Raw genomic sequence first — 18333 nt, forward strand, 5'->3', positions numbered from 1 at the left:
GCCATAACAGCCCGTTAGCTTCTAGCTAATATCACAGTATCATACAGCCAGTTAGCTTCTAACTAATATCACAGTATCAACACAGCCAGTTAGCTTCTAGCTAATATCACAGTATCATACAGCCAGTTAGCCTCTAGCTAATATCACAGTATCATACAGCCAGTTAGCTTCTAGCTAAATATCACAGTATCATCACAGCCAGTTAGCTTCTAGCTAATATCAGGGTATCATACACCCAGTTAGCTCTAGCTAATACCAAGTATCATACAACCAGTTAGTTATAGCTTAATATCACAAGTACCATACAACCAGTTAGCATCTAGCTAATATCACAGTACCACACAGCCAGTTACATCTAGCTAATATCACAGTACCATACAACCAGTTAGCATCTAGCTAATATCACAGTAACACACAGCCAGTTAGCTTCTAGCTAATATCACAGTACCATACAGCCAGTTAGCCTCTAGCTAATAGCACAGTGCCATACAGCCAGTTAGCATCTAGCTAATATCACAGTACATACAGCAGTTAGCCTCTAGCTAATATCACAGTGCCATACAACCAATTAACCTCTAGCTAATATCACAGTACCATACAGCCAGTTACCTCTAGCTAATACCACAGTACCATACAACCAGTTAGCCTCTAGCTAATATCACAGTACCATACAGCCAGTTAGCCTCTAACTAATAGCACAGTATCATACAGCCAGTTAGCCTCTAGCTAATATATGTTGTGTGTTGTGTGTGCGTGTGTGTGTGTGTGGTGTGTGTGTGTGTGTGTGTGTGTGGTGTGTGTTGTGTGTGTGTGTGTGTGTGTGTGTGTGTGTGTGTGTGGTGTGTGTGTGTGTGTGTTGTGTGTGTCTCTAAGTTGATGTGTGTTTAACGTACTGTATGTCTCTACATGTTAATGTGTGTCTGTACATGTCTCTCTGTCTCTCAATTCAAGGGGCTTTATTGCATGGGAAACTATGTTAACATTGCAAGTGAAGTAGAGAATAAACAATAGTGAAATAAACAATAAAATTAACAGTAACACTAAACTCACAGAAGTTTCAAAAGAATAACGAATATATAAAGACTTTCTCTGCTTTTTCTACTCTCTTCTCTCTCTCTCTCTCTCTCTTCTCTCTCTCTTCTCTCTCTCTCTCTCTCTCCTCTCTCTCTCTCTCTCTCTCTCTCTCCTCTCTCTCTCTCTCTCTCTCTCTCTTCTCTCTCTCTCTCTTCTCTCTCTCTCTTCTCTTCTTCTCTCTCTTCTCTCTCTCTCTCTCTCTCTCTCTCTCTCTCTCTCTCTCTCTCTCCTTTCCCTCTCTCTCTCTCTCAATTCAAGGGGCTTTATTGGCATGGGAAACATATGTTAACATTGCCAAAGCGAGTGAAATAGAAGAAAAACTAAAGTGAAATAAACAAATATAAAATGAACAGTGAACACACAGAAGTTCCAAAGGAATATAGACATTTCTAATGTCATATTATGTCTATATACAATGTTGTACAACGGCAAATAGTTAAGTACAAAAGGGAAAATAAATAAACATGAATATGGGTTGTATTTACAAGGTGTTTGTTTCTTCACTGGTTGCCCTTTTCTTGTGGCAACACAGGTCACAAAATCTTGCTGCTGTGATGTCACATTGTGGAATTTCACCCAGTAGATATGGGAGTTCATCAAAATGTAATTTGTTTTTAAAATTATGTGAAATATGTGTCTCTAATATGGTCATACATTTGACAGGAGCTTAGGAAGTGCAGCTCAGTTCACCTCATTTTGTGGGCAGTGTGCACATAGCCTGTCTTCTCTTGAGAGCCAGGTCTGCCTACGGCGGCCTTTCTCAATAGCAAGGCTATGCTCACTGAGTCTGTACATAGTCAAAGCTTTCCTTCATTTTGGGTCAGTCACAGCGGTCAGGTATTTTGGTAAATCTTTCCAATGTGTCAAGTAATTATCTTTTTTTTCCTCATGATTTGGTTGGGTCTAATTGTGTTTGCTGTCCTGTGGCTCTGGGTGTGTTTGTGTTTTTGAACAGAGCCCAGGACCAGCTTGCTTAGGGGACTCTTCTCCAGGTTCATCTCTCTGTAGGTGATGGCTTTGTTATGGAAGGTTTGGGAATCACCTCGGCTTTGTTATGGAAGGTTTGGGAAACGCTTCCTTTTAGGTGGTTGTAGAATTTAACGTCTCTTTCTCTGGATTTTGATAATTACTGGGTATCGGCCTAATTTTGCTCTGCATGCATTATTATTTGGTGTTTTACGTTGTTTACAGAGGGATATTTTTTTGCAGAATTCTGCATACAGAGTCTCATTTTTGTGTTTGGCCCATTGGTAGTTGATATTTTTTAGTTCCTTTTGATGGCATAGAAGGCCCTTCTAGCCTTGTCTCTCAGATCATTCACAGCTTTGTGGAAGTTACCTGTGGCGCTGATGTTTATGCGAGGGTATGTATAGTTTTTTGTGTGCTCTAGGGCAACGGTGTCTAAATGGAATTTGTATTCGTGGTCCTGGCGACTGGACTTTACTTTTTGGAACACCATTACTTTTTGTCTTACTGAGATTTACTCGTCAGGCGGCCCGGCGCGCCCCACCGCGGCGCCCAGGTCTCCGACCAGAAACTGTGCAAGGGGGGGCGCGAGCCTTGCGCACACCGAATGAGAGCGAGATCTAGGTGGCTGGCTCTGTGCTGGCGTACGTTGGGCTGGTACGAACGCCCCTTCCCTTTACTCTCCGTAGAACTCTTGCACTATGGGTCGATACTGTTCCCTGTTTGCGGGGATGACTAGAAGTATGGGGCCAAATCGGGCTGCTACCGATGTAATTCACAGCCAAAAAAAAAAAAGGAGGTCACTACAAACCAGGCGCAGACAGACCTAATTGGAATCTCTGCACACACACTAGTCATTGGACGCTGGGCCTAGATCATTGAAAGTTCCGGCCGCGAGTGAATGCGTCAATTAATGTGCGTCTTCCCAACTCAAAGGTCCAGTCGAGGCACGACATACATTCCATCTTAGACACGTCTCCGCCCCCTAGTCGCACGCAATGTGTGTCCTCTCTGTGAATGTCCCTCTGTGGCCCTTGTCTCTTCTGTGCTCTCTACTCTCTCTGCTCGACTCCTATCTCTGGTACCTGCTTCATTCCAACCTTACAATTATATGATCTGTATGGACACCTTTATTTGACATGGCAGTCCAAAATACTTAACTTGATATTGTTAAAGGTATCGTCTGTCTGTCTCCTTGTGCCCCTAAATGTGGTTTATAGGCTGGGTAAACCAGCAGAGAGAAGAGGGGGCGAGGAGAAGGGGGAAGGGAGAGGAGGGGAAGTTGTCATTGTGATTTGATAGTGTTCATTAGACGTCCAGGAGTGAGCAATTAATGTTTTAAATGAATAGGGAGGGAGGAAAGGAAAGCGAGGGAGGAGAGAAGACAGGCTGCCTGCCAGACCAGTTTGGACACTAGATGGGAAATAAGGTACAGAAAATAATATACTCCTATACAGTTTGTTTTTTAATAGCATCATTAAATAGAGCTGAGGGCTAGCACTCTGCTACCCTGTCTACCCCCCCCTCCCACACACAACCACACTCTCTCAATTCAAGGGGCTTTATTGGCATGGGAAACATATGTTAACATTGCCAAAGCGAGTGAAATAGAGAATAAACTAAAGTGAAATAAACAATATAAAATGAACAGTGAACATCACAGAAGTTCCAAAGGAATATAGACATTTCTAATGTCATATTATGTCTATATACAATGTTGTAACAACGTGCAAATAGTTAAAGTACAAAAGGGAAAATAAATAAACATGAATATGGGTTGTATTTACAAAGGTGTTTGTTCTTCACTGGTTGCCCTTTTCTTGTGGCAACAGGTCACAAATCTTGCTGCTGTGATGTCACATTGTGGAATTTCACCCAGTAGATATGGGAGTTCATCAAAATGTAATTTGTTTTAAAATTATGTGAAATATGTGTCTCTAATATGGTCATACATTTGACAGGAGCTTAGGAAGTGCAGCTCAGTTTCCACCTCATTTTGTGGGCAGTGTGCACATAGCCTGTCTTCTCTTGAGAGCCAGGTCTGCCTACGGCGGCCTTTCTCAATAGCAAGGCTATGCTCACTGAGTCTGTACATAGTCAAAGCTTTCCTTCATTTTGGGTCAGTCACAGCGGTCAGGTATTTTGGTAAATCTTTCCAATGTGTCAAGTAATTATCTTTTTGTTTCCTCATGATTTGGTTGGGTCTAATTGTGTTGCTGTCCTGTGGCTCTGTGGTGTGTTTGTGTTTTTGAACAGAGCCCCAGGACCAGCTTGCTTAGGGGACTCTTCTCCAGGTTCATCTCTCTGTAGGTGATGGCTTTGTTATGGAAGGTTTGGGAATCACCTCGGCTTTGTTATGGAAGGTTTGGGAAACGCTTCCTTTTAGGTGGTTGTAGAATTTAACGTCTCTTTTCTGGATTTTGATAATTACTGGGTATCGGCCTAATTTTGCTCTGCATGCATTATTATTTGGTGTTTTACGTTGTTTACAGAGGATATTTTTTGCAGAATTCTGCATACAGAGTCTCAATTTTGTGTTTGGCCCATTGGTATGTTGAATTTTATGTTCCTTTTGATGGCATAGAAGGCCCTTCTAGCCTTGTCTCTCAGATCATTCACAGCTTTGTGGAAGTTACCTGTGGCGCTGATGTTTATGCCGAGGTATGTATAGTTTTTTGTGTGCTCTAGGGCAACGGTGTCTAAATGGAATTTGTATTCGTGGTCCTGGCGACTGGACCTTTTTTGGAACACCATTATTTTGTCTTACTGAGATTTACTGTCAGGGCCCAGGTCTGACAGAATCTGTGCAGAAGATCTAGGTGCTGCTGTAGGACCTCCTTGGTTGGTGACGACAGCACCAGATAATCAGCAAAACAGGAGACATTTGACTTCAGATTCTAGTAGGGTGGCCGGGTGCTCAGATTCTCTCCCCCCCTGTCTCTCTGTGTGTCTCTCTGTGTGTCTCTCTGTGTGTCTCTCTGTGTCTCTCTCTCTCTCTCTCACTCTCTCTGTCTCTCAATTCAATTACATTTACTTCTGTAGACTTTATTGACATGGCAAGTAAAATTACTTATATTGTTAAAGTATCTCTCTGTCTCCTTGTGCCCTATGTGTTTATAGGCCTGGGTAACAGAGAGATGAAGAGGGGGAGAGAGAGGGGGAGGGAGAGAGGAAGTTGTTTGTGATTTGATAGTGTTCATTGAGACGCCAGAGTTGAGAATAATGTTTTTATGAATAGGGAGGGAGGAGAGGAAAGCGAGGGAGGAGAGAACAGCTGCCTGCCAGACCAGTTGGCACTAGATGGAAATAGTAAAAAAATAATATACTCTTCAGTTGTTTTTATAAGCACCATTAAATAGAGCTGAGGCTAGCACTCTGCTACCCTGTCTACCCCCCCCCCCCCACACACACACACACACACACCATCTACCCCTAAAGCCCGCCTCTCTTACCATTTACGTTGGAAGAAACTTTGTTTCTCAGAACACTGTTTAATAAAAAACCTGTTGATTGGCTCTTTAGATAATCAGACGTGTTGATTGGCTCTTAGAAATCAGACGTGTTGATTGGCTCTTTAGATAATCAGAACTGTTGATTGGCTCTTTAGATAATCAGACCTGTTGATTGGCTCTCTAGATAATCAGACGTGGTGATTGGCTCTTTAGATAATCAGACCTGTTGATTGGCTCTTTAGATAATCAGACCTGTTGATTGGCTCTTTAGATAATCAGACCTGTTGATTGGCTCTTTAGATAATCAGACCTGTTGATGGCTCTGTAGATAATCAGACCTGTTGATTGGCTCTTTAGATAATCAGACGTGTTGATTGGCTCTTTAGATAATCAGACCTGTTGATTGGCTCTGTTAGATAATCAGACCTGTTGATTGCTCTTTAGATAATCAGACCTGTGATTGGCTCTTTAGATAATCAGACGTGTTGATTGGCTTTTTAAATAATCATTATTGTTGATTGTCTCTTTAGATAATCAGACCTGTTGATTGGCTCTGTAGATAATCAGACCTGTGATTGGCTCTTTAGATAATCAGACGTGTTGATTGGCTCTTTAAATAATCCTTATTGTTGATTGGCTCTTTAGATAATCAGACGTGTTGATTGGCTCTTTAAATAATCCTTATTGTGATTGGCTCTTAGATAATCAGCTGTTGATGCTCTTTAGATAATCAGACCTGTTGATTGGCTCTTTAAATAATCCTTATTGTTGATTGGCTCTTTAGATAATCAGACCTGTTTCCTATAAAGAAGAGCTCTGTTTGTGTTGACTGGGTTTACTAGCTGTTTACCATTCAGTCCAACAACACTTGACGTGCTGTGTGTACGTGTGGTGTGTGTGTGTGTGTGTGTGTGGTGTGTGTGTGTGTGTGTGTGTGGTGTGTGTGTGTGTGTGTGTGTGTGTTGTGTGTGTGTGTGTGTGTGTGTGTGTGTGTGTGTGTGTGTATACGTGTGGTGTGTGGTGTGTGTGAGTGTGTATACATGTGTGGGTGTGTGGGTGGTGTGTGTGTGTTGTGGTGTGTGTGTGTGTGTGTGTGTGTGTGTGTTGTTGTGTGTGTGTGTGTTGTGTGTGGTGTGTGTGTGTGTGTGTACATGTGTGGTGTGTGTTGTGTACTCACTCCGTGGTTCGCGGGGTCCGTCCACGGTGACTTTAATGGCTCGATGGTACGTTGCTACTTGAGGAGGGTTGGTGACACGGTGATGGTCAGCGTGAAGCTCTTTCCTGTGTGAACATCAGACATACTGAGTCAGAAGGGTCGGCCAATCACTGCATTCTTACTTCATTCACCACCCTCTGATTCAACAGTAAGGCACCCTAGTTGGGAAGAGATTTTCGATGTACCGATTCCATGGCACATATTTATAAACTGTTTATAAACTGATACGCTAAAACGACGCCAGATTCAAAACACTTTTTCTTTTATAATACAAAATTCTTGCAACATATATTATATAACATATAAACATACAATATAATGTTTATATATTGGGGATACAACCATCCCAGCTCTGCAAATCTGGATGTGAAGAGACAGATTCATGAGATCATTTGTTTTGGTGCTTTCCATATGTAGCTTGTTTTTGGTCACAGGTCCAGAATGGCTACAGAATTACAACCTTTACTTGGAGCTAACTCTGAAAATAGCACTGCTGGGTGATTTAAAAAAGTCATAGTCGATCAATCAATAATATAATAATAATACCCTTAGCAAAAAAAATGTTAATTTTTTATTAACCGGAGAGAAAATAGAAGGTTCTGAAACAGCACAGTGGAAAACATATACGGCAAATAAACTCAGCAAAAAAAAGAAGAATGTCCTCTCACTGTCAACTCTCTACTGTCAACTCTCACTGTCAACTCTCACTGTCAACTCTCACTGTCAACTCTCACTGTCAACTCTCACTGTCAACTCTCACTGTCACACTCTCACTGTCAACTCTCACTGTCAACTCTCACTGTCAACTCTCACTGTCAACTCTCACTGTCAACTCTCACTGTCAACTCTCACTGTCAACTCTCACTGTCACTCCGACTGTCAACTCTCACTGTCAACTCTCACTGTCAACTCTCACTGTCAACTGCATTTATTTTCAGAAAACTTAACATGTGTAAATATTTGTATGAACATAACAAGATTCGACAACTGAGACATAAACTGAACAAGTTCCACAGACATGTGACTAAATGAAATGGAATAATGTGTCCCTGAACAAAGGGGGGGTCAAAATCAAAAGTAACAGTCAGTGTCTGGTGTGGCCACCAGCTGCATTAAGTACTGCAGTGCATCTCCTCCTCATGGACTGCACCAGATTTACCAGTTCTTGCTGTGAGATATTACCCCACTCTTCCACCAAGGCACCTGCAAGTTCCGGACATTTCTGGGGGAATGGCCCTCACCCTCAATCCAACAGGTCCAGACGTGCTCAATGGGATTGAGATCCGGGCTCTTCGCTGGCCATGGCAGAACACTGACATTCCTGTCTTGCAGAAATCACGCACAGAACGAGCAGTATGGCTGGTGGCATTGTCATTCTGGAGGGTCATGTCAGGATGAGCCTGCAGGAAGGGTACCACATGAGGTAGGAGGATGTCTTCCCTGTAACGCATAGCGTTGAGATTGCCTGCGATGACAACAAGCTCAGTCCGATGATGCTGTGACACACCACCCCAGACCATGACGAACCCTCCACCTCCAAATCGATCCTGCTCCAGAGTACAGGCCTCGGTGTAACGCTCATTCCTTCAACGATAAACGCGAATCCGACCATCACCCCTGGTGAGACAAAACCGCGACTCGTCAGTGAAGAGTACTTTTTGCCAGTCCTGTCTGGTCCAGCGACGGTGGGTTTGTGTCCATAGGCGACGTTGTTGCCGGTGATGTCTGGTGAGGACCTGCCTTACAACAGGCCTACAAGCCCTCAGTCCAGCCTCTCTCAGCCTATTGAGGACAGTCTGAGCACTGATGGAGGGATTGTGCGTTCCTGAATGGCAACTTTCCCTCTTCATTTAGCATGGGTACTAGTCGAGTGGCACGGATCTCTCCAACGAAACAAAGTCACAGAACGGAACACGCAAAACTCCCGAAAAAATTCAAATAATCTTATTAAACTATATTGAAAAAACATACATTACGATGATATGGTCTCATTTATCAAATCAAATCGAGCGCGAGATAGTTGACGTCCGAAACGGCAGCAAACAAAAACACAATCTCTCTTCCAAGTCGCGCGCTTCAGACTTCCGGAAATGGACGGTCACGTCAAAGAAATAGGTCTTATTTCACGTCAGAACAAGATAAACACAACATTTCTCCTCTGACGTCCTCTTGACACCAGAGGAAGGCGTATGAGGTGTGTTTCGGGTCATACGTGGCATGACCATGTATAGGCAGAGCGTTGAAGCGAGCATAGACATCTTGCATTCTACTTCCTGGTCAGGGAAAGTGCTGCCAAATGACTTCTGTTCCACTCAGAGAAAAAAATTCAAACGTTTTTAGAAACTAGAGGTTGTTTTCTATCCAATAGTAGTAATAATATGCATATGCAAGAATTGAGTACGAGGCCATTTAAATTGCATACGATTTTTCCCCGAAGTGAAAACAGCACCCCCCTGGTCCTTAGTGTGTGTGTATAGATGCTACACCAGGTGAGATTCTCTTCTTGGCAATGAAACTGAGACTCAACCCAATCAATGTTAGTGATGCAGTGTGGCTTGGTATCCCGGCTATCATGGTGATGCGTGTGGTGTCCCGGCTAGTCATTGTGTGGCCGCGTGGTGTCCCGGCTAGTCATTGGTGAGGCGCGTGTGGCCGCGTGGCTAGTCATTGGTGATAACGTGTGGCCGCTGGTGTCCCGGCTAGTCATTGGTGATGCCACGTGGTGTCCGGCTAGTCATTGGTGATGCGTGTGGCCGCGTGGTGTCTGGCTAGTCATTGGTTGATGCCGTGTGGTGTCCCGGCTAGTCATTGGTGATGCCGTGTGGTGTCCGGCTAGTCATTGGTGATGCGCGTGTGGTGTGCCGGCTAGTCATTGGTGATCCGGTGTGGTGTCCCAGCTAGTCATTGGTGATGCCGTGTGGTGTCCGGCTAGTCATTGGTGATGCGTGTGGTGGTCCGGCTAGTCATTGGTGATGCCGTGTGGTGTCCCGGCTAGTCATGGGTGATTGCCGTGTGCCGTGTGGTGTCCGGCTAGTCATTGGTGATGCCGTGTGGTGTCCGGCTAGTCATTGGTGATGCCGTGTGGTGTCCGGCTAGTCATTGTGTGATGCCGTGTGGGTCCCGGCTAGTCATTGGTGATGCCTGGTGTGGTGTCCGGCTAGTCATTGGTGATGCCGTGTGGCCGTGGTGGTGTCCGGCTAGTCATTGGTGATGCCGTGTGGCCGTTGTGGTGTCCGGCTAGTCATTGGTGATGCGTGTGGTGTCCCGGCTAGTCATTGGTGATGCGCGTGTTGGTGTCCGGCTAGTCATTGGTGATGCCGTGTGGTGTCCGGCTAGTCATTGGTGATGCTGGTGTGGTGTCCGGCTAGTCATTGGTGATTTGGCCTGTGGTGTCCGCTAGTCATTGGTGATGCCGTGTGGCCGTGTGGTGCCGGCTAGTCAGGTGATGCCGTGTGGCCGTGTGGTGTCCTGGCTAGTCATTGGTGATGCCGTGTGGCCGTGTGGTGTCCCGGCTAGTCATTGGTGATGCCGTGTGGCCGTGTGGTGTCCGGCTAGTCATTGGTGATGCCGTCTATGTGGCATGTTGTTCCCGGCTAGTCATTGTGATGCCGTGTGGTCGTGTGTGTGCCAGCTAGTCACTGACATGCCATGTGATTAGCCTCAGCTACGTGGTGTTTTGAATTGAATTGTTTGTCCCTGATGGTAGACCCATATACTCTATCTACCTTATTCAACTAATTAACCCCTAAATATATAGCACCATTCTCACTGGGTTATTCAGGCCTTCCTGGTTTTACCAACATTTCAAATAAAAATTCTTGAATAGACATGATTATGAAATGAGGAAATCAATCATGCACAGCTGTCGAGGCTGAACCTTACATAGCCCATCTATAATTTAGCCCAAACAACTACTCTCCCCCTACTGTATTTATTTATTTTGCCCATTATTTCTATTTCTACTTTGCACATTCTTCCACTGCAAATCTACCATCCAGTGTTTTACTTGCTATAGTGTATTTACTTCGCCACCCATGGCCTTTTTTCCCCCTTTACCTCCCTTATCTCACCTCATTTGCTCACATTGTATATAGACTTATTTTCTACTGTATTATTGACTGTATGTTTGTTACTCCATGTGTAACTCTGTTTGTTGTATGTGTCGAACTGCTTTGCTTTATCTTGGCCAGGTCGCAGTTGTAAATGAGAACTTGTCTCAACTTGCCTACCTGGTTAAATAAAGGTGAGAAAAAAAATGAAAAAAATAATAAAATAAAACGGCTATGAAAAGCCAACTGACATTTACTCCTGAGGTACTGACCTGTTGCACCCTCTACAACCGCTGTGATTATTATTATTTGACCCTGCTGGTCATCTATGAACATTTGAACATCTTGGCCATGTTCTGTTTATAATCTCCACCGGCACAGCCAGAGAAGGGACTGGCCACCCCTCATAGCCTAGTTCCTCTCTAGGTTTCTTCCTAGTTCTGGCCTTCTTAGGGAGTTTTTCCTAGCCACCGTGCTTCTACACCTGCATTGCTTGCTGTTTGGGGTTTCAGGCTGGGTTCTGTACAGCACTTTTGATATCGAGACTGATGACTAAAAGGGCTATATAAATACATTTGATTAGATTAAGGGAAATATTACGATAAATTCCCACTAATGACATAATGCAAGGTCATCTAATATAGATATAGAAAAATAAATATACATATAGAAAAGCACAAATATATGAGGTTGCGGTATAAACGTATACAATTACTATATTCAGAAACATTTAAGTATTTTAACAGATATGAAGTTCCTTCAGAAAGTACCCTTGACTTTTTCCACGTTGTAGTTTTAGGGATGACACGCTTTGTCACGGGTCTACACACAATACCACAATGTCAAACTGGAATTATGTTTTCCAAAATTGTACAAATAATAAAAAATGAAAAGCTTAAATAAGTTCATGAGGAAAGGCCAATACTTTACTACAGCCCACCATACAGGTGTACGTGTGTGTGTGTGTGTGTTTGTGTGTACGTGTAATAGTGTGTACGTGGTGTATAGTGTGTTATAGTGTGTATAGTGTGTAGTGTATGTGTATAGTGTGTATAGTGTGAGTATAGTGTGTATGTGTGTATAGTGTGTATGTGTGTATAGTGTGTATGTGTGTATAGTGTGTATGTGTGTATAGTGTGTATGTGTGTATAGTGTGTATAGTGTGTATGTGTGTATAGTGTGTACGTGTGTATAGTGTGTATGTTATGTGAGTTTGTATGTGTGTGTTTGTACCTGTGTGTGTGACTCTTCAAAATCCCCCTTTTCCATAAGGTGTATTGTTATCTGTTTTGTAAATTTGTATCTGTTTTTATAAATGTATAAATCTGATTCTACTGCTGCATCAGTTACCTGATGTGGAATAGAGTTCCATGTAGTCATGGCTCTATGTAGTACTGTGCACCTCCCATAGTCTGTTCTGGACTTGGAAATGTCTTGAGTCAATCAGTAAATAAGTTCAGGAGTAGAAATATGCCTGAAAAGTCGTATAATAAGTTTCCTGGACTCACTCTGTGTTTAACATGATTTTTGAATGACTACCTCATCTCTGTACCCACACACATACAATTATCTGTAAGGTCCCTCAGTCGAGCAGTGCATTTCAAACAGATTCAACCACAAAAACCAGGGAGGTTTTCCAGGGAGATTTTCCAGGGAGGTTTTTCCAGGGAGGTTTTTCCAGGGAGGTTTTCCAGGAAAGTTTTTCCAATGCCTCACAAAGAAGGGCATTGATTGGTAGATGTGTAAAAATATAAAAAGAGGACATTGAATATCCCTTTGAGCATGGTGAAGTTATTAATTACACTTTGGATGGTGTATCAATACACCCAGTCACTACAAAGATACAGGCGTCCTTCCTAACTCAGTTGCCGGAGAGGAAGGAAACTGCTCAGGGATTTCACCATGAGGCCAATGGTGATTTTAAAACAGCGATCAGAGAGAACTGAGGATGGATCAACAACATTGTAGTTACTCCAAAATAGTTACTTAATTGACAGTGTGAAAATAAGGAAGACCCCTTGAATATTTCCACATTTTGTTAAAGTTAGTCTTTTTCTAAAATGTATTAAATAGTTCGTTTTTTTTCTCATCAATCTACTCACAATACACCATAAAACAGATTTTAGAACATTTAGCAAATTTATCACAAAAAAAAATCACAAAGAAAATCACATTTACATAAATATTCAGACCCTATAATCAGTTCTTTGTTGAAGCACCTTTGGCAGCGATTACAGACTTGAGTCTTCTTGGGTATGATGCTACAAGCTTGGCACACCTGTATTTGTGGGGTTTCTCCCATTCTTCTCTGCAGATCCTCTCAAGCTTTGCAAATTTTAAAGGGCAAAAAATGTGCTTTTCTTTCAAAAACTATGGACATTTCTAAGTGACTCCAATCTATTGAACGGTGGTGTATATGGTCAACAGAATGTGGTAAACAGCTTTGCGGTCAACAGTATGTGGCCAACACTATGTGGTCAACAGTATGTAGTCAACAGTATGTGGTCAACAGGTCAACAGAATGTGGTCAACAGGTAAACAGTATGTAGTCAACAGCTTTGTGGTCAACAGTATGTGGTCAACAGGTCAAAAGTATGTAGTCAAGAGCTTTGCGGTCAACAGAATGTTGTCAACGGTATGTGGTCAACAGGTCAACAGTTTGTGGTCAACAGGTCAACAGTTTGTGGTCAACAGGTCAACAGTATGTGGTCAACAGGTAAACAGTATGTGGTCAACAAGTCAACAGTACGTGGTCAACAGTATGTGGTCAACAGGTCAACAGTACGTGGTCAACAGTATGTGGTCAACAGGTCAACAGTTTGTGGTCAACAGGTCAACAGTTTGTGGTCAACAGTATGTAGTCAACAGGTCAACAGTATGTGGTCAACAGGTCAACAGGTCAACAGTATGTGGTCAACAGGTCAACAGTTTGTGGTCAAAAGTATGTAGTCAACAGGTCAACAGTTTGTGGTCAACATCTCAAGACATCAGTCAGGAAGTTAAAGCTTGGTTGCAAATAGGTCTTCCAAATGGACAATGACCCCAAGCATACTTCCAAAGTTGTGGCAAAATGGCTTAAGGACAACAAAGTCAAGGTATTGGAGTGGTCATCACAAAGCCCTGACCTCAATCCCATAGAACATTTGTGGGCAGAACTGAAAAAGCGTGTGCGAGCAAGGAGGCCTACAAACCTGACTTAGTTACCACCACTCTCTTTGTCAGGAGGAATGGGCCCAAATTCACCCAACTTATTGTGGGAAGCTTGTGGAAGGCTACCCAAAACATTTGACCCAAGTTAACAATTTAAAGGCAATGCTACCAAATACTAATTGAGTGTATGTAAACTTCTGACCCACTGGGAATGTTGATGAAAGAAATAAAAGCTGAAATAAATAATTCTCTCTGCTATTATTCTGACATTTCACATTCTTAAATAAAAGTGGTGATCCTAACTGACCTAAAACAGGGAATTTTTACTAGGATTAAATGTCAGGAATTGTGAAAACTGAGTTTAAATATATTTGCTAAGGTGTATGTAAACTTCCGACTTCGACTGTACGTAGATATTAAGATATAGACACTAACTCAGTGCTACATTCAGTTAGATATAGATCCAGCATAATAACATATAGGTGTAGATAGTATAAACACTGACCCGTCCGCTGCGGCCTACGAAGCGCAGGTCGTTAAAGCGAGCCACCTGGTTCTTCATCACTCCTGATGCGTTCCTCAGCTCGGCCGAGTAGTTCTCATCGTTCCCCGCCATCACCGTGACGACCGTCCCATCAGTCACCTCTCCCAAACCCACAACCTGCAGAGGATTGGATGCTGGGATGTCATAGATGAATAAGCACAGCACGGAGCCTCCACACAAAATGGTGCCTATCTTTCCTTTACATCTTAGCCTTTTGGGGGGGGGGGGGGTTGAGGCCTGTGTGGGGGGGGGGGTTGTGGCCTGTAAGGGGGCGGTGTTTGAGGCCTGATAGATTCTCCTGATGTGTTAAGAAGGGATTTGCCTATTAGATGGATTCAGGTTGAGTTTTAGACCAGTTTTGACAGCTGAAAATGTCTGTCAGTGATTTGGGGTGAAATAACTCATTAGATCGCTCATTGTAATGACCTGATACTGGGAGAAACTAAAAGAGGCGAAGCAATAGTTGTATTTATTCTATTAATATATTACATGTGTCACAATTCAGTTGTTTATTTTTCATTAACAGCCCAAGATAGTTTAAAGGTATAGATTTTCTTAAGGACCTTTCAAATCAAATCACATCACAGAGTACTACATACAGAGTACTACATACAGAGTACTACATACAGAGTACTACATACAGAGTACTACATACAGAGTACTAACAGTGAAATGCTTACTTACAAACCCTTTCCCAACAATGCAGAGTTAAACAAGTAGGACAAGTAATCATACGAGCCCATATAGTAGTAAATAGACTCGGTAGAAATGTGGTTGGGCTGAGGATGAGGACTTCTCACTGACACTATATTACTGTGGTTCAGTTCTACAAATCTTATATTAAAAGTATTTTAAAATTATATAAAAAAAAAAATTACTACATACAGAGTACTAACAGTGAAATGCTTACTTACAAACCCTTTCCCAACAATGCAGAGTTAAACAAGTAGGACAAGTAATCATACGAGCCCATATAGTAGTAAATAGACTCGGTAGAAATGTGGTTGGGCTGAGGATGAGGACTTCTCACTGACACTATATTACTGTGGTTCAGTTCTACAAATCTTATATTAAAAGTATTTTAAAATTATATAAAAAAAAAAATCTAGATCTCTTTTCAAACTTTAAATAAATAAATATATATGTATACATGTCAATATGTTCTCCATCACGTCAGTGAGTAGGACGTTTGAACATTATAGTGTGTAAACCGAGATAGCTGGAGGCTAGCTCTACCATCTGATGACTGGTTAATAAAGATAATTACAGGTGGAACTACAGCCTACCTGTAGTCTACAGGTAATAGCTATATTAATAATAAAACCATGTTTATGACGATGGGTGAAATTACAACCTATTGCCAACACTAAAGAAATACTTATAAACATGATCGTTTAATATACAGATGAATCTTCTATCAGTGTTAGTTCTATTAATATGATTTAAATTGGTATTTGAACAGCGTTCAGCAGGCCCCTTTTGCAGCCGATGTCGGCCTGTGATGACATTGACAACAACAGGTCTAGATTAAACAGCAAAAAAGGTATTAATTTCGAAAAAAAAATAGAAAACATTATCAGATTAAAATTATTTTATATATTATTTATTTTGTGTATTATTTTTTACGCAGCAAAATTAAAGGATGAGTTATATGAATTTGGTGTTCCCAGTAATGCCCTAAGCCTATATGTTAAATCAACATCCGTAATTAATTAATATACATTTACAAGGAACAGATCCAGGCCTAAACTGAAATATTTAGCAATATTTTTATCAGACGCATCTATTTCCTTGTTTATTTAGGACACCGTATATATTATATTATATATTATATATTATGGTAGCTGCATGCCTGCATTTCGTTTGACGTAATTATGTTTTCGAATTTAATTACAATTAGGACAGCAAATGTGTAAAATGTCCCTCAATTTCGGAGTTAATTTGAGTGGTGAACAGTGAGCGTGAGGTGTAATATCTAAAGGCCCTGTGATTAATAACACCAGTCTGTCTGTCTGTCTGTCTCCCAGCGGCTGAGACAATAACAGAGATGTGTCATGAACATTGGTTTTAAAATATGTAGTTGATGAAAGTTAACATACACAACATGTCTCCGTTTCCACGCCTCGCTGCTCCCAATTATCAGCTTTACACAATACTGCTTTGTTAATTAAATCCTCAAAGAAGCACGCTTCAGCCACTCCACTCCTCAATCCAAATCTGTTGAAATAAACCAGCAACCTCTGCAGCCCTGCTATAGCCAACACAAATATTAGAGGAATAGGCCTAACGCAAATTATAAATTATAATTTGTAAAACTAATTTTATGGCAGAGCAATAGCCTACTATTTTATAAAAGCATAAACACATTAATTTTCCCGGTCCAACCCCCCCAGTACAGAAATTCAAAATAAGACTTTTTCTCCCAGTTGCTACGTAGGCCTATGACATATTTGAAGTGTAAAGTAGTGTAAAGAGTGTTTTACCTATATATATTTAATATCAAATATAAATATGTATAAGGAGAGTGTATAAAGTTATAAAAGGAGTGTAATTTACCTTGAAGGCGACGGGTAGCGTCTTGTTGCAGCGCCAGTGAGACGGTAACACCGAGCAGAGGAAGTTTGGGCTGTCAGTCCGGACCAGTTCCGCCGGGTGGTCCGCTATGATCTCCGCCATGCTCCGGTTCTCCTGCAGGCGCAGCCTTGGCACCGTGCTGTCTTGCTGCCCGGTCCCGTTCGGCGTGTTGAGCTCGTTCATCTTGGCCGGGACCGGCTGGAGGCTACTGGACGGCGGGCTAAACCTCCGCGTGGCGCTGGGATCTACGGGAATGCGCATTACAACAGACTAGGTTACAGCACAGCCACTAGATACTGGAACGAGTCAAGACCACCACGCCAGCTCTCCTCTCCTCCTTAGCGACTCAGTCAGTATGTCTGTCTGCTCGACGCAGCTGAGAAACTTCAGCTCTCGGGACAACGGAAAAGGGGACTCGCTAAATTTCTCTCCACTGCAGAGTTCTCTGGGCGCCTCCGCGCCTCAAAATAAAACCGTCTCCAGCTACAAAACCACATCTGAACGGGCGAGTGGGATTTTTTTTTTTTAGGACATTTTCATTGTTAAGTCCGCGTCAAAACACCAGACCGATTTCATCATGTGTGAATTTAATTAAGTCTGATAAAAAAAAAAAATCCAAGTAATCTATAATTAACCTACTGAAAGAAAACAAAAGACAAAACTCTCTTTCCCTTCAGTAGTCAGCGGCTCCAGGTGCGTCTGCGGGTCTTTGTGCCAAATTGAAAAAGCGCTCGAGCCTGCAGGCTATTACATGTACAGAACACTTTCAAAGGCACGAGAATAAACGTGTGAAAACGGCTTTGAACAATCATCTACAATGTTGTTTATAGCCAGTAGTATATATATTTCAGTGAAATGTACATCAGCCCAAAATATTCCCAGCACTAACCCATGTAACACAATCTTTAATGCATTAATGTAGCCTATATGACAGAGTTAAACGGTGGTTGAATTAGATAAAAGCTGCGAGTCGGTGAGATAAAGGGGGAAAGCGGTCTCCATGTTTAGGTTGAGTAGCCATGATACGGTGCTGCGGAAAGGAGGCCGGGCTTCCCGGTGCCTCTTGCTGACGGTTTGTGGTTTATATAGGATATCTGTCCGGTGAACGGCGCTTAACGTGCCGATGACACACCACGTGGTGTCTCCGGGACCTATGGTGCCCTTTCACCATCTACCAATGACCAATATGTCACCGGTTAGGTTACTAATGCTACAGAGGACATGCCGCTCTGAGGATGGGTTTAATATTAAACACATATTGTAGCCTACACGTGTAACCAATTTAACAGTTTATGAATATCGTTGTAT

The 18333-nt window shown here is 42.3% G+C and overlaps 1 protein-coding gene across 1 annotated transcript; it reads right to left on the minus strand.

Annotated features, from left to right (window-relative positions):
* Nucleotides 1-2554: 2554 nt before the first annotated feature.
* Nucleotides 2555-17419, minus strand: LOC112076914 (runt-related transcription factor 1-like). The gene is made up of 3 exons (XM_070441501.1): nucleotides 17008-17419; nucleotides 14413-14568; nucleotides 2555-2611 (listed from the first exon to the last, which is right to left on the minus strand). The coding sequence occupies exons 1-3, from the start codon at nucleotides 17284-17286 to the stop codon at nucleotides 2555-2557; spliced, it is 492 nt and encodes a 163-aa protein (XP_070297602.1). The 5' UTR covers nucleotides 17287-17419.
* Between the last annotated feature and the right edge of the window lie 914 nt (nucleotides 17420-18333).

This window comes from Salvelinus sp. IW2-2015, unplaced genomic scaffold (assembly GCF_002910315.2).
Source record: "Salvelinus sp. IW2-2015 unplaced genomic scaffold, ASM291031v2 Un_scaffold4126, whole genome shotgun sequence".
In the NCBI taxonomy this organism is placed as follows: domain Eukaryota; kingdom Metazoa; phylum Chordata; class Actinopteri; order Salmoniformes; family Salmonidae; genus Salvelinus; species Salvelinus sp. IW2-2015.